The sequence below is a fragment of the Myxine glutinosa genome, chromosome 7 (assembly GCF_964187855.1).
Source record: "Myxine glutinosa chromosome 7, kmMyxGlut1.1, whole genome shotgun sequence".
In the NCBI taxonomy this organism is placed as follows: Eukaryota; Metazoa; Chordata; class Myxini; order Myxiniformes; family Myxinidae; genus Myxine; species Myxine glutinosa.
Genome location: NC_136267.1, coordinates 85,493,551 through 85,517,079, shown reverse-complemented (window position 1 = coordinate 85,517,079; position 23,529 = coordinate 85,493,551). Strand labels below are relative to the sequence as shown.

At 45.4% G+C, this 23,529-nt stretch overlaps 1 protein-coding gene across 1 annotated transcript in view; it reads left to right on the top strand.

Annotated features, from left to right (window-relative positions):
• TSPEAR (thrombospondin type laminin G domain and EAR repeats) overlaps positions 1-23,233 on the top strand; it is an 80,993-nt gene extending 57,760 nt beyond the window's left edge. The window contains exons 8-13 of the mRNA XM_068121544.2: positions 613-845; positions 8,174-8,363; positions 10,756-10,985; positions 11,238-11,422; positions 16,321-16,422; positions 23,080-23,233. Of these exons, the coding sequence (XP_067977645.2) occupies positions 613-845; positions 8,174-8,363; positions 10,756-10,985; positions 11,238-11,422; positions 16,321-16,422; positions 23,080-23,233 (1,094 nt within the window). The remainder of the gene's footprint in view (positions 1-612; positions 846-8,173; positions 8,364-10,755; positions 10,986-11,237; positions 11,423-16,320; positions 16,423-23,079) is intronic.
• The last annotated feature ends 296 nt before the right edge of the window (positions 23,234-23,529 follow it).

The window sequence follows — 23,529 nt, the reverse complement described above, 5'->3', positions numbered from 1 at the left end:
CCAGAGGAGAGGGTATTGCATTTGAGTCCCTTTGTTTGTTTGTTTGTCGGTGTGTTTGTTTGTTTGTCCGCACAAGATAAATATGATTTTCTCTGCAACCGTTGGTCCGATTGACAGGAAATTTTCACCATAGGTGCAACTCCACCTGTGTAATGTTTTAATAATAATGATGACGTCATAGGTCACGTGGTTCGGCCACTATCTTGGAAAAACCTAAAAACTTTGCACCTATATATCTCTGAAAGCGCTGAATAGAAAACATTGAGACAGGGCCGAATGTAAAGAACTCTCCATGGGGAATAAAATATGCTAATGATGATGTCATTGGTGCCTCCATTATGACGTCATAATTCGACAAGTACAAAACTTCATCCGATCAAGATGAAATTTATTGAGCATCAGCTAGGGATAAATTGGTGGAGAAAAATAATAATGATGACGTCATCGGTCACGTGGTTCGGCCGTCATATTTGTTTTACTACAAAAGCCTTCAAAACCACTGAAAACACGTCCTGGTGAGGATCTGCAATCTGATTTCTCTTTCCTGTTATTACTATGTGTCATGTTTGAAAACAATGAAAAAAAATAAACAATTTCTCACCTGATGTGCAGCTACCAAACAGCTAAGCTATGTGGAAGACTATGGAAAGCTTCTCACCAATGGCAGGACAAGGGACATAGAGATCTTCCGGATCGACAGTGTCGGGCTGTTTGCTGCAGCAGCCAGCGAGAACTCCGGCTCTGGGTCAACCATCTTCAAATGGGACAACGGAACGTTTCACCAGCATCAAGTGATCTCCACTGAACATGCACAGAAATGGGAGTTCTTTACCATAGGGAGAGATGTAAGTGTACCTTAAATGCACAAACTTTGTGTACCGACTTTTGGTAAAAACACACTGAAAGTCTTCCACCATATTGTCAAAGCTCATGATTTCTGTGCCTTTCTCATTTCCCTTCCACACATTTCCCTCTGCTCCCAACCAACTTATACTTCCACTGAATTACAGGATGGCCTAGAGCAGTGGTTCTTAAACTTTTTAAGTGCTTGTACCCCTTGAGTTTTCATAATATTTTCCTGTAACCCTGTCAAGAATGACTTAAAACTACAACAATAGATTAATAAAGTTTCTTTATTTTCACATTAAAACAAACACATTTATGGAAACAATAATCATAATGCATATCTTTTTATGATATAATATTTGCCTATAATTGAATAAAAATATATTTAAAAGATAAAATAATTATGAACACCTAAAGTCCTAAATTATTATTTTAAAAAACCCAAACCCTTGTAATTTTTAAACAAAAACATTTTAACCCTTCTTTTTTTCTTTAAATACTGTTATACCCTTATTTTTTAATTTAAATTTATTTTGGGGTGGCGTGTCTTGTACCCCCAGCTTGAAGGTTCGTAGCCCCAGGGGGTACAGGTACCCCTGGTTAAGAACCTATGGTCTAGAGGTATGCACACTCGCCCCTAGGAGGTTCAAATCAAGCGTGGGTTCAAATCAAGACCCAGTTATAAACGGTCATCCAGGCAGGGTGATTCATCAATGTGTGTGCCACCTCTCAGAGGAACGTCAAACGGGCATCCAGTATGCCAGAATTTGTTGGAGGATGTGAAAGATCGAAAGGTGTGCTTCGCGAAGTTTAGGCAAGTTATTGCCGGCACCCTGGCCAAATTCCAAATTCCTGCTCTAATCAGCATAGGGCACTGCATCAGCGGCACAGGCACGCCTTCACCCAATGATGCTACCCCACAGCTTTGTGCTGCATACGAACTACCACGTCGGCTTCCATTAAGTGCTTCTTCTGAGAGGCTTTCGGGCTTTCCCTCTGAAATGGGACTTTCACCTCTTTGCTTTTTGCGATCAAGTCACGAAAATCTGCAATGTGATGTTGAATGACAGTAAGTATCTTGTAGTTCCAGTGCATGAAAATGTACAGTAATGGAGCATAATGCTGCAGTCAAGCCGAACTCACATTCACCCTAATGAACATGAATTCGTATATTCAGATGAAATCAACTTAAGTTTTCTCATGAGAAGAACTTATTTACATTCTTGAACAAATCTGCAATTATTATATTTTAATAAACTCTGTAATTATTATCTTTACCATAATTATTTGTTACAAATGAGAAACAACAACAACAGGCATTTTAAGACCATTTTCCTGCGAGAGCGAGGGTTAGCCTTGCGGACCCCATGACAATCTTCTCCATTTTGCCCTATTTTCTGCATCTCCCCTTGTTAACCCCCTTGCCCGCATTTCTTCTTCCACCACCTTTAGCCAAGTCTTTCTCGGTCTTCCCCGTCCTCTACTTCCTTCTACATTCATTTCCATCACTCTTCTCAACCAGTCACTTTCATCCTTCCTCAACACATGACCAAACCATCTCAACCTGTTTCTCTTCACAGCATCCATCACAGGTGCTATTCCCATCATCTTTCGCAATTCATCATTTGTCTTCCTCTCTCTCGACGATACTCCGCACATCCACCGAACCATTCGCATTTCCACCCTTTCCAGCCTTCGTTGCTGCTCTATGTTCATGACCCATGTCTCGCTCCCATAAATCATAACACTTCTCACACATGCAGCATACACCTTTCCCTTCAGCTTCAACGACACTCCCCTCCTCGTCAGCACGCCACTCAGTTCCCGAAACTTCTTCCATGCACATCTCACTCCAGCAACCGTTGCCGAGTCTGATCCACCTTCTCCATTCAGCATGTCTCCGAGGTAGCAAAATGTTTTCACACCTTCCAGCTTCACTCGGTCTCCAAGATCCAACTCAACATTTCCTCCATCTGCAGCTCCCTCTGTGCACATCTTACACTTGAATGTAGCTGCCACACTGGTTAATGTAGCTGCCTCTCGGACCACTACATTTTTGATGAACCCACTCAGCGCACATTGTACATTGAATGGAGTTCACTCCGACACCCTTCCTGCACACAGCACACGGCCACTTCCCAGTTCTTTCAACCTCACCACATGCTTTACCACTTGCCATCACCTTCGTCTTTCCGATATTCACCGACAGACCTTTTGCCTCCATACATTCCTTCCACTTGTTCATCTTCTCCTTCAGTCCATCCCTACTCTCCCAAATCAATACCAGATCATCTGCATACAACAACTCTCACGGTAAACCCTCCTTTATGGTCCGAGCCAGCACCTCCATCACAGCTACAAATAGTAGTGGACTTAGTACCGACCCCTGTTGCACCCCCACCTTCACCTCAAACCCACCACTGTTCCCGTCCTTCATCCTTACAGCTATGCGTGCTCTTTCATACATTGCCATCACTACTCTGATCAACCATTCCTCCACTCGTAACTTCCTCAATGTCCATGTCACTACTTCGCGTGGAACCCTATCAAATGCTTTCTTTAGATCAACAAACCCAAGAAACAACTTCTTCTTCTTCTCCATGTACTTCTCCTGCAACTGCCTCACAATAAAAAGCACGTCTGTCATACCTCTTCCTGGCATAAATCCAAACTGCATTTCGTCGATCTTCACTTTCTTCCTTATCCTCCTCTCCAACACCCTTTCCAATACATTCATTCCATGCTCCAATAACTTTATCGCTCGATACGAGCCACACTCCAGAGGGTCACCTTTCCTCTTGTATAGAGGGACGAGGGTACTCAGTTCCCAAACCACTGGAATGCGGCCTTCTTTCCCCCACCAGATTACAGATCTCTGTCATTCTCTTCACGCCGCAACTTCCTGCTGCCTTCAACATATCTCCCACAACTCCGTCGGCCCTCCTGCTTTTCTACTCTTCATTGCTTTTATCGCTTCCTCAACTTCCTTCTCAGTTGTCTTCTCTGCCGTTCCTAACACTGGGTTACTCTCTATGTTGCCATCCCATTCATTCTCTGCATTCAACAGTATTTCCATATATCTCTTCCATCTTCCTTTAATTCCATCTGGGTCCACAACGATTTGTCCCACTTCATCCTTCAAGCAGCTCACCCCCATCACATCACACCTCTCTTTCGCTATCTGCTTTGCAACCCTGAATACCGCTCTCTGACCCTCTTCCGAATCCAAGCGTTCTCCGAACATTTTCCTACATGCCTCCTGCGCCTTTGCTACCTCTTTCTTTGCAGCCTTCTTGGCTGCCTTATAACTTTCATGCTCTGCCTTTTCTGCTCCCGTACCCTTCGCCTTCTGCCACTCCTTGAACCTCTTCCCCTTCTCGTCAATCCTCTTTCCAACTTCATCAACTTCATTACAAACGAGAAAGATGTCTTTAATTTGTCAGCCACCACCATCACACCTACCTAATACCTGGAAGGGTATTGCCAATGTACCTGCACGAGTACCTCGTACCTGAACGTTCATTTCGTTGAAATCCAAGTCTGATCAAATCTTTCATGCGATCATAACTGAATATGCCTCATCCCATCAGATTTCTGCCGATAAGTAAATCAGGATTTTAAAATTAAATATAAAGGGATGTAGATGTTAAATTAGGTGAACATAAAGGTTACATTGGGGTGAACTGTCTCCACTTCTCCCTCCAGAGCTTCATGCAGGTGGTGCACCACTATCTTAGGTCACCCCCATCTCTACCTGTTATATTTTTACCCCCATTAACTCCTCTAAGCTTGTATGTAACCTTGCATGTTCCCTCCCCTGCTCACCTTTCTTGTTTTGCCCAACTGTTGCCCCACTATCGGTTCACTGACTGTTTACCCCCCATCACCTCGCTTTTCGATGATCTTAAACATATTTACATCTATGCAAGGTGCCCATAGACTCCTGGTGCAACTTTGAACTTTTATAACTTTTGAATTTTGATGTGAACATGTTAGAAACAAACTGTATATAGTGTATGAAAGCACAATTACCTCTGTGAAGGTGGATGGGGTTATGTTTTCACCCCTGTCTGTCTGTTCGTTTGACTGTGAGCAGGATATCTCAAAAGGTTGTGGACAGATTCGGACGAAATTTGGTGGATAGGTTGGGTGTGTGACAAGGACGAAATGATTAGATTTTGGTGAATGTCTGGATCCGGATACGAGAATTTTTAAAATTATTGAGTGATTCTTCACCATTGAGAGATGGGACCAAAACTGATATATAGCATGATATTTTAAAAAGTTGTGCACGAGTTATTACAAAACCAGGAGTTGCATTGGTTCGGTGACAAGAACAAGCCGATTCGATTTTGGTTCAGGTCCGAATCCAGATCCGGCCTATCAGTGGGATACAAAACGTAAACCGTTCATACTGGTGGAGGTATGCGCTCTACCGAGTGCCGTCCTAGTTCATCGAGGTTTTACACAATACGGTTCAAATTTCTAGGCTTCAACATAACCGCCTCTTTCATAATACATCATTCATTCCGATTTTCCAACTTGTTGAAAACATTCTCCAGGTGCTGCTGAGTAATTTCGTGATTTGCATTTGTGATCTTAGCCATAAGTCCAACGAACGTGATTTTGATGAGTAAACAACAGCTTTGGGTAGCCCTATCAAATGTAGTCCAATGGGGGCAGGACAAGAAACAAGATGGTCAAACAATTGGTCCACGTCTACTGATACACTCCTCTCGGAGGACGTCATTCAGGAACCGTCGCACATTCTAAGCATAGGGGCACGGAGTCGAGTCTTGCTGGTACAAGGTGTTATGTAAAAGATTTTATCGTCATCGTTTGGGAACAAATAAATTCTACAACATTGCAATGTAACGTTTACCAATGACTGGTGCTTCTTCCAAAAAGGGAAGACTTGATGAACTATGCTTTCATTTGCCATTTTCAGTTTGTTTATAACATATGTGTTCATCAAAAATTACAAAAGTTAAAAATTGCACAATGACTTCAGGAACACCTGTAAATATATACAGTAATAACAAAGGTGATAAAGACAAGCACAGAGATGACTGGATAAAGAGCCTCCTATGTCAAACTTTCCTTGTACACAACAACAACAACAACAACAACAACATGAATTTTAAGGCCATTTTCCCTGCAAGAGCGGGGGTTAGCCAAACTTTCCTTGTACACAACAACAACAACAACAACATGAATTTTAAGGCCATTTTCCCTGCAAGAGCGGGGGTTAGCCAAACTTTCCTTGTACGTCCTGATAAAACAACCTGATAAACAACTTCACGTCTGACTATAGTCTTACATATTGATTAAAAACTACCTGTCGCTGCACTCCCTTTTTTATACTTAGGCTAAGGATCGTAATAGAGCTGACACACACACACACACACACACACACACACACACACACACACACACACACACACACACACACACACACACACACACACACACACACACACACAAGACAAACACTTAACACAGCCACTGAGGTTGGGGGAGAAGTACCGTCACTTCTGTCACTTCCTGGGGATACTCTGGGTACCAGCGATATCACAACAATGGCGCCGCTTTTCTCACCGTACTCAGCGTGGCATTTCCTCAAGAGGAATTTCCTCCTCCCGATGGATGACAACCGATGGGGATTGTCCATGCCCTGTCCTCTTCGAGCATGGAAGCAGCACGTACCATTTCGAGCATGGAAGAACCGGTCCAAACCGGATGTGTGTTTTTAGGAGACACCATCTCCTTGCCGGATGGCCATTGGCTCCCTACAGGACCTCAACCGCCCTTTGCTAGGTGTTGTTTTTGGCCTTGGCTGGGTCACAGTCATCTTCCCCACTTTCAAAATCAGTGAGGGATGTCGGTTTTGTCGCCGCCAACCCGACCATGCGGCAGGAAGCACTGGGTTACATGATACCAGTGGCAGTCCCTAAAGACTGACCTGACCTGACGACCAGAACCTGACCAGACCAGACCTTATTCAATAATTACTCTGTTATCCACATACATGATAGCAGTGGCAGTCCCTAAAGACTGACCTGACCAGAACCTGACCTGACCAGACCTTATTCAATAAGTAATCTGTTATCCACATACATGTTAGCAGTGGCAGTCCCTAAAGACTGACCTGACCAGAACGTGACCTGACCAGACCTTATTCAATAAGTAATCTGTTATCCACATACATGTTAGCAGTGGCAGTCCCTAAAGACTGACCTGACCAGAACCTGACCTGACCTGACCAGAACGTGACCTGACCAGACCTTATTCAATAAGTAATCTGTTATCCACATACATGTTAGCAGTGGCAGTCCCTAAAGACTGACCTGACCAGACCAGACCTTATTCAATAATTACTCTGTTATCCACATACATGTTAGCAGTGGCAGTCCCTAAAGACTGACCTGACCAGAACGTGACCTGACCAGACCTTATTCAATAAGTAATCTGTTATCCACATACATGTTAGCAGTGGCAGTCCCTAAAGACTGACCTGACCAGAACGTGACCTGACCAGACCTTATTCAATAAGTAATCTGTTATCCACATACATGTTAGCAGTGGCAGTCCCTAAAGACTGACCTGACCAGAACCTGACCTGACCTGACCAGAACGTGACCTGACCAGACCTTATTCAATAAGTAATCTGTTATCCACATACATGTTAGCAGTGGCAGTCCCTAAAGACTGACCTGACCAGAACGTGACCTGACCAGACCTTATTCAATAAGTAATCTGTTATCCACATACATGTTAGCAGTGGCAGTCCCTAAAGACTGACCTGACCAGAACGTGACCTGACCAGACCTTATTCAATAAGTAATCTGTTATCCACATACATGTTAGCAGTGGCAGTCCCTAAAGACTGACCTGACCAGAACCTGACCTGACCTGACCAGAACGTGACCTGACCAGACCTTATTCAATAAGTAATCTGTTATCCACATACATGTTAGCAGTGGCAGTCCCTAAAGACTGACCTGACCAGAACGTGACCTGACCAGACCTTATTCAATAAGTAATCTGTTATCCACATACATGTTAGCAGTGGCAGTCCCTAAAGACTGACCTGACCAGAACCTGACCAGACCAGACCTTATTCAATAAGTAATCTGTTATCCACATACATGTTAGCAGTGGCAGTCCCTAAAGACTGACCTGACCAGAACCTGACCTGACCAGACCTTATTCAATAATTAATCTGTTATCCACAAGGAGTAGGTAACACACAAAAGGCATTAGACGAATACAGTTTACACAACGTCTACGCTTCCGCTGATGATTATGTTTAATTTCATTTTGACAGATCTTCCTTGCAGTGGCCAACTTGGGAGGTGAGAAAGACAACAGAAAGCCGAGCTCGGTCGTTTATCGTTGGAACCGTCGGTTACAACTTTTCCTGCCCCATCAGCACCTGCACACAAACGGCGCTCGAGATGTGGAGGCATTTCAACTCCAGGGAAACACTTACCTGGTGGTGGCCAACCACGTGAAAGGTCTCCACAGTGTCATGTGATTATTGAAGATTATCGGTGCAAAATATAAATACAAGAGTAATCCATTCAACTGAATCCTTCAGTCTACTTACAGTAGCTATAAGCTCAAAGGCAAGTTAACCGTAAAATTATAGAAGGTTAACATAGTGTCCAGCTTAGTAGTACGGATAAAGGAAAACATGGGACAAACTAACAAACAAGGATAGTGCAGAGAAAAGGTGGAGGATAGGTATGGGAGATGACATTAGATAGTGTAGGTGAGCGGAGAGATGTATGAAGATTCAATAGATGGGAGAAAAAGAGTACAGGTCAGCAAAATGTTTCATAACTTTGGGATAACAAGGAGATCATATAGTAGTTGATTAATGTGTATGACCTGCCAGGTCCTGGTAGGAGAGATTGGCTCAAAGGGAATACGGTACAAGGACAGTTTTCACAGCATAGAGTCACCCTCAGAACCTCCAGTCAGGGAAATACTCAGCTGTCGTCTCTGCTGTGAAAATAAATCCTGGTCTTTATGGACTTCCAAATGAGATATCACAGCCATAAGTAGGACTTCAGAATTGACAGCTTCAAAAACTGCTGGATCGGTTGCAGGAGTCCCAGCCAAAAGTGAGGAAACGTACTGCAGATGAAAGGTGTGCGAAACTGAGACGAGTCTTTTGCTGCAGAGAATGTCTAAGCGTCATCTGCCTTTGGAAGCAAGCTGGATTGCATGATGTCACGAGATACAGTTTGTGCCTCATGTTGCTAAATAACTTTCAAAAACTGGAGCTTGGCAAGAGGATGATCATGGAAAAATAGCGTTGAATTTTCTTAGTGGTCTTTTCTGAGGGATGGATATATTTCATTCATCTGTATGCATAATAGCAGGGAGTCCGATACAAATTCTGCCTGCAGGTTGCATCATCTCTGGGGAGCGACTATACCTCTGATGTGGTGTCCCTGCTAGGTTTGTCAGGAATTTTAATTTGTTCAGGATGTACTGTTCACAAAAACACAAAGGCACAATGTGATCTTCAGCATTGAGCAACTAATGTTAACGGATGGGATGCCCGACTTAACTAATGCCAGCTGAGGGACTTTGTGTTGTGATGTAATTGTGACTTTGCAAATGCCCTGGCTATGGAGCACCAATCTGACATTTATAATCGGATCTGGAATCGAACCCAGACTAGACAGCTCAAAGTGTATAAACTGGATCAACCTGTCGGGACCAAGGGTAGAGTGGCATACTAGGAGTTATTGAGTGAAAGTACAGCTCGATTTAGTTTAGAAGTTTTTGGTTCATTTAAAAATATATATTTTTGCATACTCATTTGAGGCACTCTGCGTTTCTGCGACCCCGCCGCCCTCTGCGCTTTTGCGACCCCGCCTGCTCCGCGCTTCTGCGACCCCACCCCCCTCTGCGCTTCTGCGACCCCACCGCCCTCCGCGCTTCTGCGACCCCACCGCCCTCTGCGCTTCTGCAACCCGGCCCTCCACGCTTCTGTGACCCCACCACCCTCCGCCCTTCTGTGACCCCACCGCCCTCCACGCTTCTGCGACCCCACCGCCCTCCGTGCTTCTGCGATGCCACCGCCCTCCGCGCTTCTGCGACCCCACCGCCCTCCGCTTCTGCGACCCCACCGCCCTCCGCGCTTCTGCGACCCCACCGCCCTCTGCGCTTCTGCGACCCCACCGCCCTCCGCGCTTCTGTGACCCCACCGCCCTCCGCGCTTCTGTGACCCCACCACCCTCCGCGCTTCTGTGACCCCACCACCCTCCGCCCTTCTGCGACCCCACCGCCCTCCGCACTCCTGCGACCCCACCGCCCTCTGCTTCTGCGACCCCACCGCCCTCCGCGCTTCTGTGACCCCACCGCCCTCCGAACTTCTGCGACCCCACTGCCCTCCGAACTTCTGCGACCCCACCGCCCTCCGAACTTCTGCGACCCCACCGCCCTCCGAACTTCTGCGACTCCACCACTCTCTGCGCTTCTGCGACTCCACCACGCTCTGCGCTTCTGCGACTCCACCACGCTCTGCGCTTCTGCGACTCCACCGCACTCTGCGCTTCTGCGACTCCACCCCGCTCTGCGCTTCTGCGACTCCACCCCGCTCTGCGCTTCAGCGACTACCCCGTGCTCTATGCTTCTGCGACTCCACCCCGCTCTGCGCTTCAGCGACTACACCATGATCTACGCTTCTGCAACTACACCGTGCTCTGCACTTCTGCGACGCCACCACACTCTGTGTTTCTGCGACTGTGCTTTGTTTGTACAATTCTATAATGCATCTTGCACCACAATAAAAAGTTGATTTCAATGGCATTAAAATGGGACCTTCGCTGAAGTTCCTCAAAAAGACCGAGTTATTTCAGCTCACCATGAGCCCCTTGGTATGGCGAGCAGAACTCAATCACGTCACTGAGAGCATCATATACAAGTGGAACTGCAATCGGCGTCGATTTGAGGAGCACCAAGCCATCGTTACTTCGGGTGCATATGATTGGGAGTTTTTCTCTGTCGGTGCTTTCTCCTTCCTGGTTGTTGCCAATTCCTTCAACGGTTCATCCACACATGTTGACTCTGCAATCTATGTTCTTCAGGGAGAACGCTTTGTCCTGTTTCAGTCTATTAAGGTGAGCTGAATTTCAGGAATGGATTCCATCATGCTGCTGAAATACCAGACTTATAACAAACAAACCTCGCTTATCTTGGGTTATCATGAGACAAATTTGACTGCATTTCATATTTTCACTTTGAGGCACCTGTTTGTCATTTCATAGAACTATGGTGGCGATGCATAATAAACTTTCAATTATGTGGTAACATGCGGTGAAGGCCCATGGAGTAAAACCCTTATAGGTATTATTCGAGATTTCTATCCGCAGACTCGTGGTGCCACCGACTGGGAACCTTTCACAATTGATGAGCGTCATTTCCTTGCTGTGGCCAACAGTGTGAGCTTCACTCCACCTGCCAGTGGGCTGAGCGAGTACGTCATCAACTCAACCATCTACGAACTGGACTTGGCTCAACTTATGTTTGTCAAGTTCCAAGATATTCTGACGTACAGGTAGATGGCACCAAGTCACTGTGACATTAAATTGTTATTTGTTTACCATCCATCCCTCGGTCTGTTCGCTAGAGTGTTTGCAATCGCTTTTTGTATCTCGATGTTGATCATATGTTGAGCAAGTTGGGTCACCCGATCAAGATCGGGTTATTTAGACTTCAGTAAAGCATCAAGTTGATTGTTGTTACCCAAGATCAAACCATAAATAGGCAAAGCCATAAATCCATTATAAAAACAGTGGAAAGGAGGGAAACACACAGGGTAGACCGCCCAACAGAGGCACACTTGTTAGAAGAATGGGCAAGGGGAAAAAACACACATGAAAAAAAACTTACGAGCCCAGAAATAGACCCAGGGATTTGGAAAGGTATTAGGAAAAACAAATTCATATATAATACTGTGCAAAAGATTGGATTACTTTAACTTTTGTGGTGCTGTTCCCCTTGAAACTTTTGTGGGAAATTAGAAGTGTGCAATATAGGATGATAATAATTCAAATTTCTGTGAAAGTCAATATAATATTGTCGCGTTCCTAGCGATTAAAATCTTTACCAGGAAACAGATTTTCCGAGCAAGCTTTAACTCTGAGGCGACGATCAAATGCGGACTTTATACACGCGGGGGAAGAAAGGGAGAAGGGAGAAACAGAAGAGCTTACCTGTTGTCCGCTGGCAGTTCCCGAACCTGTAGAAAATAACTCAAACAAAAACGGATTTAGAAATGTACAAAAACAACAAAAGGGTTTATTAAAAGAAATGCCGATAAGAAAATGCGCCGGTAAACTATATTCCTAAATGGGACGTCCCCCCACACCAGACTTAAAACACAGATGAAGGATTAAAACAAACTGGAAAATAAAAACGTGTGGTTTATCGTGCACTTAGGTCTGATCAACTCGGGGGGAGGGGGGGGGGGCTCTCAACAGGAATCGCCAAGGCCCCGGAGGTCCGTGCGCAGGAACACGCTCAGTAGGCCTCGATGCGCCCTTGTTCACTTGGCCTCGTCACGCTGCAGCGGCAAGCCGCACTTGTCCACACGGAGAACCGCAGTTCCCGGGCCGCGGCTCTTCCTGTTGCCTCTGCACATCTCCCGATGGCGTCTCTGAACACGGTCAGTCCGATCGCTTCCTGGAGCCGGTCGTCCACGCACAATCGCTTGTGAGGTCCAGAACGTGAGCAGACACAAGAGCGAGAAGGAGATGAAGGCAATAGAGAGAGGCAAGAGCGCAAGAGAGAAAATTTCCCGGTTGGAGAGTGTTCTTTTAACGTCCCGCTCTGACGGCATCGGCCCTTTTCTTCCAATCTCCGCAGGCCAACACCAGAGGCCCAGCTCCCCACCAATCAGCGCACAGTCCGCCTTCTGACGTCGTCAGTCGTGCCTTGCCAATCAGCGTGATGCTTCCTACTCGCCCTTCCCTCTACCAATCAGCGAGGTGCTTTTTACCCCGCCCTTCCTGTTGGTCAACTCCCGCCAAATCACTGCCCTTCAGGGCATGGCTCTTCGCCTGCCTGAGCTATGTGTGTCTGCCAGGCGGGTTTGTCAGCCTAGTGCTTGATGCCTATCTTCCGGTTGGTTTTTATTATTATTTAGTGTCGTTTAATGGCAATTCTAACTCGTGTCTATGGTGTGGTGCCAAAAGGGACAAAAGATAAATCACCAAGGGGACGACGTACAAGGGATAATTTACCCTTGTTCCCTAAGCTAGTTAACATGCCCGCCCCCTCGTGACGGGGACAAATATACATTTAATCCGACATCCGGGCTAACAAGTTCTTATTACATGGTGGTTTCTACACGACAGTTGGAGCAGGCTACCTATACAAATCTACCTGGTCTAAAGTCATCACTACCCCACCGACATAACAATATCACAGATAACGTTAAGTATATCCTCCTAAAACATGCAATTTGGTGTATGTCTGTTTGTCTGTCTGATTGTGATACATTTGGTCCTTACTTATCCAATCTCAACCGAACTTGCTACGCAGCTGTACAGGAATGTTGTACATGCTATGTACAACAATATCGGTGCCGCTCACAACTACGCAGCTGAGAAACATATACCAGAAAAGATTAATTGCAAATGTCGAGTACTTTCGGAACATGAAAATGTAATAGAAAAGCGTGCAGCACTGAAAACTGCATACATAGCAAAGTCAGAGTATCGGAATCACTACTCCAGAAACGTCTCAGGTTTAGTTGGCATTGTTGGAAAAGTGATCGAGAGATAGCCAAGATGGTACTTTTCTGGGCACCTTCTCATAGTCACCGCTCAAGAGGATGACCCCCTACAACCTACATCGATACACTGGAACGCGACACCAAAATCAACAGGCGTGACCTCCCTGAAGCGATGGCGAGAAGAGAACAATGAAAAAGGATTGTCAGTTGTGTCCGATCGAGATCGACCCGGTGATGATGATGATGATGATGATGATGATGATGATGGTGATGATGATGGTGATGATGATTATGAACCGAACTTGACAAGAAGATGAAGGGTCACACGATTGAGGTTATAGCAACTTCATTTGCCTCCTCTCCAAGGGTGTTTTCCACCTTGGGTGAAATCTATGTTAAGGTGTATACTGTATAGATAGCTTAATATCGTGATATTTTTATCTGAGGCTGCTTCCGATAACAAAATTAACTCGAACAGCACTCGCAGAGCGCACGGTCTCACCTTGCGCATTAATTCTGAACAAAAATCCCATCGTTAACTGAACACGCTACCATTATGGCCCACTGCTATTACATGGCCCATAAAACCGTATCATCCATGCACCCTATTATGTAACATACTTTCTTGGCATGGATATGTATGTCATAAATTTAAGTCTTCCCTCACATTCATGGCTCATAGATAAGATAGATGAAGTTTCACAATTTTCAGATAAAGATTGCAATTCAACCAATTATGACTGGAATACCACTTCACTGGTGACATTGTCATTACCCTATATATCCCCATGAGGAGGTGATGGCATAGAGTGCCTTCAGAAAGCATTCACACCTCTTGATTTTTTTTCACAGTTATTGTATTACGGGCTGAATTTAAAATGGATTAAATTTTAAAATGTTGTCACCGATCTACAGAAAATACCACATAATGACAAAGTGAAAACATGTTTTTAGGAATTTTCGCAAATTTATTGAAAATGAAAGACAGAAATATCTAATTTACGTAAGTATTCCACCCCCTGAGTAAATACTTTGTAGAATCGCCTTTGGCAGCAATTACAGCTTCGAGTCTTCTTGGGTTTGTCTGGATCAACAACTGGATTTGGGGAGTTTCTCCCATTCTTCCTTACAGATTTTCTCAATCTCTGTCAAGTTGGATGGGGAGCACCGGTGAACAGCAATCTTCAGGTCTTTCCACAGATTCTCAATGGGATTCAAGTCTGGGCTTTGGCTGGGCCACTCAAGGACTTTCACGTTCTTGTTCTGAAGCCATTCCAGTGTTGCTTTCGCTGTATGCTTGGGGTCATTGTCCTGTTGGAATGTAAATCTTTGCCGCAGTCCAAGGTCTTTTGTACTCTGAAGCAGGTTCTCCTCAAGGATTTTCCTGTATTTGGCTACATTAGTTGTTCCCAATCCCTGGTGCTGAAAAGCATCCTCATAGCATGATGCTGCCACCAACATGCTTCATGGTAGGGATGGTGTTAAATGGGTGATGAGCTGTGTTCGGTTTCCACCAGACTTAGCACTTTGTATTCAGGCCAACGAGTTCAATTTTAATCTCAACAGACCACAGAATCTTTCGCCTCTTGTTCTCAGAGTCTTTCACGTGCCTTTTTGCAAACTCAAGGCATGCTGTCATGCGCCTTTTTCTCAGTAGTGGCTTCCGTCTGGCCACGCTCCCATAAAGCATAGATTTGTGAAGTGCTGCAGAGACTGTTGTCCTTTCAGCAGGTTCTTCCATCTCAGCTAAAAAAAAACTCTTTAGTTCTGTGAGAGCGGCCATTGGGTCACCTCCCTGACTAAGGTCCTTCTTGCCCAGTTGCTCAGTTTGGTTGGACGGCCAGCTCTAGGAAGAGTCTGCGTAGTTCCATATAATCTCCATTTCTTAATGATGTAGCTCACTGTGTTCTTGGAAACTTTCAACACTGTAGAAATTGTTTAACATCCTTCCCCAGATCTATTCCTCCTCACAATTCTATATCGGAGTTCCACGGACAGTTCCTTGGACTTCATGGTAGAGTTTCTGCTCTGACATGCACCGTCAACTGTGGGACCTTATATAGAACCGTCAACTGTGGGACCTTCTATATATAAACGTGTGTTTGTTTCTAAATCATGCCCAATCAATTAAATTGGCAACAGGTGGCCAGGGGAGTGCAGGACTGATCCATTTCCTACAGAGCAAAGGTAACATGTACATCAGTCGTGGTAATCTGGCACGTTATTAGAAAAAGAGCAATGGCAGGCTGGACAGAAGAAGATCCTTCAATTTGTGCTCAAAGGAATGGCAAAACACTAATGACCTGTTTGGGAACATGGTATATTTGTTACCCGAGGAGAAGCCAAAATGGCTTTGGCTGTGCCACGATAAATGCATCCTCAGGCCCCAGCTTGGCACGTTTGCTCTTTGCACCTGATTCGCAATTTGATGGAGAATGTTCCTGACAGGACACACACTCGAGGTGCATTTTCACAGCGTGGTGGGTCAATAGCTGTGGTACCAAACACCCAGGAAGGCCATTTGCTTTTGCAATGCAAGTCATCTTTTGAAACAAGACTACATCGCATCCTGATGAAAGTGGGAAGAGATTCGGAGCATGAATGAATCATCGTTGTTGTCAAGGGAGATATAAAATGTTTTTTTGTTATGCTGCAGAATCATGCACTGTATTCTCCTACTGTCCAAGGTAACGGCACATTTTCCTGTCTGTACATAGTGCCACGGACTGGGAATTTTTCACAGTCGGAGATGACAGCTTTCTCATTGTTGCCAACTCCTTTGATGGTTCAAGCAACATGGTGGACAGCATAATTTACAGGTATGAGCGTTTTCTGTTCAATTTCCCCTTGACGCAAGCACATCTACTGATGTTTTGAGATTTTTGCAACTTGAGGGCTCATGGCTGTTTTCTCACTCCTATCTATGCCAACCTTGTTTGTGGGTGCTTTGGGAGTAATCAAAACTGGCATGTCCACTCCAATCCACAATTGATTTCCATTAATGGATTTTCACGTCACACAAATGCCATTAGTGATCAGCAGCAAAAAGAGGCAAAATCACCAAATGATGATAGTGAAGGAGCTGCGCTCCAACGCGAGTCGAAAGAATTGACGCGACCAAAGACGGAATTCGTCCGAGTTGCTTTATTGAAACAAAACAGCTCAGGTATTCTGACAAGCCCGTTTATCGGGCAGCAATATATATACACATTTATGTCGGGAAGTTTTCCCGGCAAAAGCTATACCGGGCATGCCCGGGTATCAAGGGCGAGCCTTGGAAAGGCGAGTCTGGACCTGCCCGGGCGTGTTTGGCTGCGGCCTGGCAAGTCGAGGCTGGGCGTGCCCGGGCGCTCTGGGCGAGCCCTGGAAAGGCGATAGCGGGCATGCCCGGACGTTCTGGACGAGCCCTGGAAAGGCGATAGCGGGCATGCCCGGACGCTCTGGGCGAGCCCTGAAAAGGCGATAGCGGGCATGCCCGGACGCTCTGGGCGAGCCCTGAAAAGGCGATAGCGGGCATGCCCGGACGCTCTGGGCGAGCCCTGAAAAGGCGATAGCGGGCATGCCCGGACGCTCTGGGCGAGCCCTGGAAAGGCGATAGCGGGCATGCCCGGACGCTCTGGGCGAGCCCTGGAAAGGCGATAGCGGGCATGCCCGGACGCTCTGGGCGAGCCCTGGAAAGGCGATAGCGGGCATGCCCGGACGCTCTGGGCGAGCCCTGAAAAGGCGATAGCGGGCATGCCCGGACGCTCTGGGCGAGCCCTGGAAAGGCGATAGCGGGCATGCCCGGACGCTCTGGGCGAGCCCTGGAAAGGCGATAGCGGGCATGCCCGGACGCTCTGGGCGAGCCCTGGAAAGGCGATAGCGGGCATGCCCGGACGCTCTGGGCGAGCCCTGGAAAGGCGATAGCGGGCATGCCCGGACGCTCTGGGCGAGCCCTGGAAAGGCGAGAGCGGGCATGCCCGGGAAAGACGAGACCGGGCGTGCCCGGGAGGTTCGGGCGTGCCCGGGAACAGTGAGTCCGGGCATGCCCGGGAGAGGCGCGTCTGGCCGTGTTCTGGCCGGTGCAAGGTGATTGTGTGCATCCAGCGGTAACCGCTACAATAGAACCACACTACTGAACGATGGGTGTGGGTAAAACCACACCACTGGACAACACGTGATGATAGAATGACACCACTGAATGAAGAGCGATGATAGAATGACACCACTGAATGATCGATGGCAGAACCACGCACCACTGAATGATGAGTGATGGTAGAACCACACCATTGAATGATGAGCGATGGTAGAACCACACCATTGAATGATGAGCGATGGTAGAACCACGCACCACTGAATGATGAGCGATGGTAGAACCACACCATTGAATGATGAGCGATGGTAGAACCACACCATTGAATGATGAGTGATGGCAGAACCACACCATTGAATGATGAGCGATGGTAGAACCACACATTTGAATGATGAGCGATGGCAGAACCACACCATTGAATGATGAGCGATGGCAGAACCACACCATTGAATGATGAGCGATGGTAGAACCACACCATTGAATGATGAGCGATGGTAGAACCACACCATTGAATGATGAGCGATGGTAGAACCACACCATTGAATGATGAGCGATGGTAGAACCACGCACCACTGAATGATGAGCGATGGTAGAACCACACCATTGAATGATGAGCGATGGTAGAACCACACCATTGAATGATGAGTGATGGCAGAACCACACCATTGAATGATGAGCGATGGTAGAACCACACCATTGAATGATGAGTGATGGCAGAACCACACCATTGAATGATGAGCGATGGTAGAACCACACCATTGAATGATGAGCGATGGTAGAACCACACCATTGAATGATGAGCGATGGTAGAACCACACCATTGAATGATGAGCGATGGTAGAACCACACCACTGAATGATGAGCGATGGTAGAACCACACCATTGAATGATGAGTGATGGTGGAACCACACCATTGAATGATGAGCGATGGTAAAACCATACCACTGAACAATGAGCAATCGTAAAACCACACCACTGAATGATGAGCGATGGTAAAACCATACCACTGAATGATGAGCGATGGTAAAACCATACCACTGAATGATGAGCGATGGTAAAACCACACCACTGAACAATGAGCAATCGTAAAACCACACCACTGAATGATGAGCGATGGTAAAACCATACCACTGAATGATGAGCGATGGTAAAACCATACCACTGAACAATGAGCAATCGTAAAACCACACCACTGAACAATGAGCAATCGTAAAACCACACCACTGAATGATGAGCGATGGTAAAACCACACCACTGAATGATGAGCGATGGTAAAACCACACCACTGAATGATGAGCGATGGTAAAATCATACCACTGAATGATGAGTGATGGTAAAACCATACCACTGAATGATGAGCGATGGTAAAACCACACCACTGAACAATGAGCAATCGTAAAACCACACCACTGAACAATGAGCAATCGTAAAACCACACCACTGAATGATGAGCGATGGTAAAACCATACCACTGACTGATGAGCGATGGTAAAACCATACCACTGACTGATGAGCGATGGTAAAACCATGCCTCTGAATGATGAGTGATGGTGAAACCATACCACTGAACAATGAGCAATCGTAAAACCACACCACTGAATGATGAGCGATGGTAAAACCATACCACTGAACAATGAGCAATCGTAAAACCACACCACTGAACAATGAGCAATCGTAAAACCACACCACTGAATGATGAGCGATGGTAAAACCACACCACTGAATGATGAGCGATGGTAAAACCATACCACTGAATGATGAGTGATGGTAAAACCATACCACTGAACAATGAGCAATCGTAAAACCATACCACTGAATGATGAGCGATGGTAAAACCATACCACTGAACAATGAGCAATCGTAAAACCACACCACTGAATGATGAGCGATGGTAAAACCATACCACTGACTGATGAGCGATGGTAAAACCATACCACTGACTGATGAGCGATGGTAAAACCATGCCACTGAATGATGAGTGATGGTAAAACCATACCACTGACTGATGAGTGATGGTAAAACCATACCACTGACTGATGAGTGATAGTAAAACCATACCACTGAATGATGAGTGATGGTAAAACCATACCACTGACTGATGAGTGATGGTAAAACCATACCACTGACTGATGAGTGATGGTAAAACCATACCACTGAACAATGAGCAATCGTAAAACCACACCACTGAATGATGAGCGATGGTAAAACCATACCACTGACTGATGAGCGATGGTAAAACCATGCCACTGAATGATGAGTGATGGTGAAACCATACCACTGAATGATGAGTGATGGTAAAACCATACCACTGACTGATGAGTGATGGTAAAACCATACCACTGAATGATGAGTGATGGTAAAACCATACCACTGACTGATGAGTGATGGTAAAACCATACCACTGAATGATGAGTGATGGTAAAACCACACCACTGACTGATGAGTGATGGTAAAACCATACCACTGACTGATGAGCGATGGTAAAACCATACCACTGAATGATTAGCGATGGTAAAACCATGCCACTGAATGATGAGTGATGGTAAAACCATACCACTGAATGATGAACGATGGTAAAACCATACCACTGAATGATGAGCGATGGTAAAACCATACCACTGAATGATGAACGATGGTAAAACCATACCACTGAATGATGAGCGATGGTAAAACCATACCACTGAATGATGAACGATGGTAAAACCATACCACTGAATGATGAGCGATGGTAAAACCATACCACTGAATGATGAGCGATGGTAAAACCATACCACTGAATGATGAGCGATGGTAAAACCATACCACTGAATGATGAACGATGGTAAAACCATACCACTGAATGATGAGCGATGGTAAAACCATACCACTGAATGATGAGCGATGGTAAAACCATACCACTGAATGATGAGCGATGGTAAAACCATACCACTGAATGATGAGTGATGGTAAAACCATAACACTGAATGATGGGTGATGGTAAAACCATACCACTGACTGATGAGTGATGGTAAAACCATACCACTGAATGATGAGTGATGGTAAAGCCATACCACTGAATGATGAACGATGGTAAAACCATTCCACTGAATGATGAGTGATGGTAAAACCATACCACTGAATGATGAGTGATGGTAAAACCATACCACTGAATGATGAGCGATGGTAAAACCACACCACTGAATGATGAACGATGGTAAAACCACACCACTGAATGATGAGCGATAGTAAAACCATACCACTGAATGATGAGCGATGGTAAAACCATACCACTGAATGATGAGCGATGGTAAAACCACACCACTGAATGATGAGCGATGGTAAAACCACGCCACTGAATGATGAGCGATGGTAAAACCACACCACTGAATGATGAGCGATGGTAAAACCACACCACTGAATGATGAGCGATGGTAAAACCATACCACTGAATGATGAGCGATGGTAAAACCACACCACTGAATGATGAGCGATGGTAAAACCATACCACTGAATGATGAGCGATGGTAAAACCATACCACTGAATGATGAGCGATGGTAAAACCATACCACTGAATGATGAGCGATGGTAAAACCATACCACTGAATGATGAGTGATGGTAAAACCATGCCACTGAATGATGAGCGATGGTAAAACCATACCACTGAATGATGAGCGATGGTAAAACCATACCACTGAATGATGAGCGATGGTAAAACCATACCACTGAATGATGACCGATGGTAAAACGACACCACTGAATGATTAGTGATGGTAAAACCATACCGCTGACTGATGAGTGATGGTAAAGCCACACCACTGAATGATTAGTGATGGTAAAACCATACCACTGACTGATGAGTGATGGTAAAACCACACCACTGAATGATTAGTGATGGTAAAACAACACCACTGACTGATGAGTGATGGTAAAACCATACCACTGGCTGATGAGTGATGGTAAAACAACACCACTGACTGATGAGTGATGGTAAAACCATACCACTGGCTGATGAGTGATGGTAAAACCACACCACTGAATGATTAGTGATGGTAAAACAACACCACTGACTGATGAGTGATGGTAAAACCATACCACTGAATGATGAGTGATGGTAAAACCACACCACTGACTGATGAGTGATGGGAAAACCATACCACTGAATGATGAGTGATGGTAAAACCACACCACTGACTGATGAGTGATGGTAAAACCACACCACTGACTGATGAGCGATGGTAAAACCATACCACTGAATGATGAGCGATGGTAAAACCATACCACTGAATGATGACCGATGGTAAAACGACACCACTGAATGATTAGTGATGGTAAAACCATACCGCTGACTGATGAGTGATGGTAAAGCCACACCACTGAATGATTAGTGATGGTAAAACCATACCACTGACTGATGAGTGATGGTAAAACCACACCACTGAATGATTAGTGATGGTAAAACAACACCACTGACTGATGAGTGATGGTAAAACCATACCACTGGCTGATGAGTGATGGTAAAACAACACCACTGACTGATGAGTGATGGTAAAACCATACCACTGGCTGATGAGTGATGGTAAAACCACACCACTGAATGATTAGTGATGGTAAAACAACACCACTGACTGATGAGTGATGGTAAAACCATACCACTGAATGATGAGTGATGGTAAAACCACACCACTGACTGATGAGTGATGGGAAAACCATACCACTGAATGATGAGTGATGGTAAAACCACACCACTGACTGATGAGTGATGGTAAAACCACACCCCTGAACGATGAGTGATGGTAAAACCACACCCCTGAACGATGAGTGATGGTAGTACTTGACTGGCATCTGCCTGCATGGGGCTTGCTGTGCCCGATCAAGATCTTATCCCCCGACTCTGGGTAAAATGTGAGGCAGCAGGGAGCACCACCAAGCTTTCCATACACCATTATACTGTTGCTTTTATCAGAGATACGTATGTTTGGGAAAAAAATTGCACACAGTTCAAAATTTTGGTTTGGTAGCAAAATGAAGCACAACTATGATCTCAGGCTGATGTTTGAGCTTCGGACAAGGAGATAATGAGGCAATGGACAAATCAACTCGTTTATATGAAATTTGAGTTTGGGATATTCTAGCATCTCGAACCCTGTACTCATATAGAATACCAAGCAGGCCAGTCTGAAGTGAGATGAGAAACATGTTTGTAGGTGAGTATCAGTGTTGGAATAAGCTCCTGTAATCTGAGTAACTTATTATGGCAGCAAAATGAGGGCATCAGAGTGGGCACAGGAAGTGGCATGGGGCAGAGCAAGATGAAGGAGTGAGCTGATTATTGGCGAGATTGTGGTGGTTAATTGCGTCGTGATTAATGATGGTCGCAGTGGATAGAGACAAAACTCCCATTTTTCTATGACATGCTTTTATAGATGGCAGGGCTACGAACGATTCGTACCGGTCCATCACCTTCCGACGATCGCCTGCGCAGACTGGGAGAAGGTCGACGTCGGTGAAGAATCCTTCCTGCTCTTCGCCAATGCAAAATCAAAATCCTCCAGCGTACTAAGGCTCAAAGTGTCATGAGAAGTGCAATGAACGCCACACGCTCGATGGCATCTTGAACAAGCAAAATGATCCTTGAGGCCGCATTGATGGTTTGTGTACCCTGGATGCATTTAGAGAGAGAATCAATCATATTTAAGGCAAGATAATTAATTATGTGTGAACAAGTCATTAATATTTTCTTAATCATCAGTTGGCTTGGACTGGCGGTTATGGGGATATATCAATAATAGTACATTTTATACTCGCCATCAAAATGCCATCCTACTTAATTGCCCCACTTGGATGACGTCTGGGGTGTATATTTTATTATGATT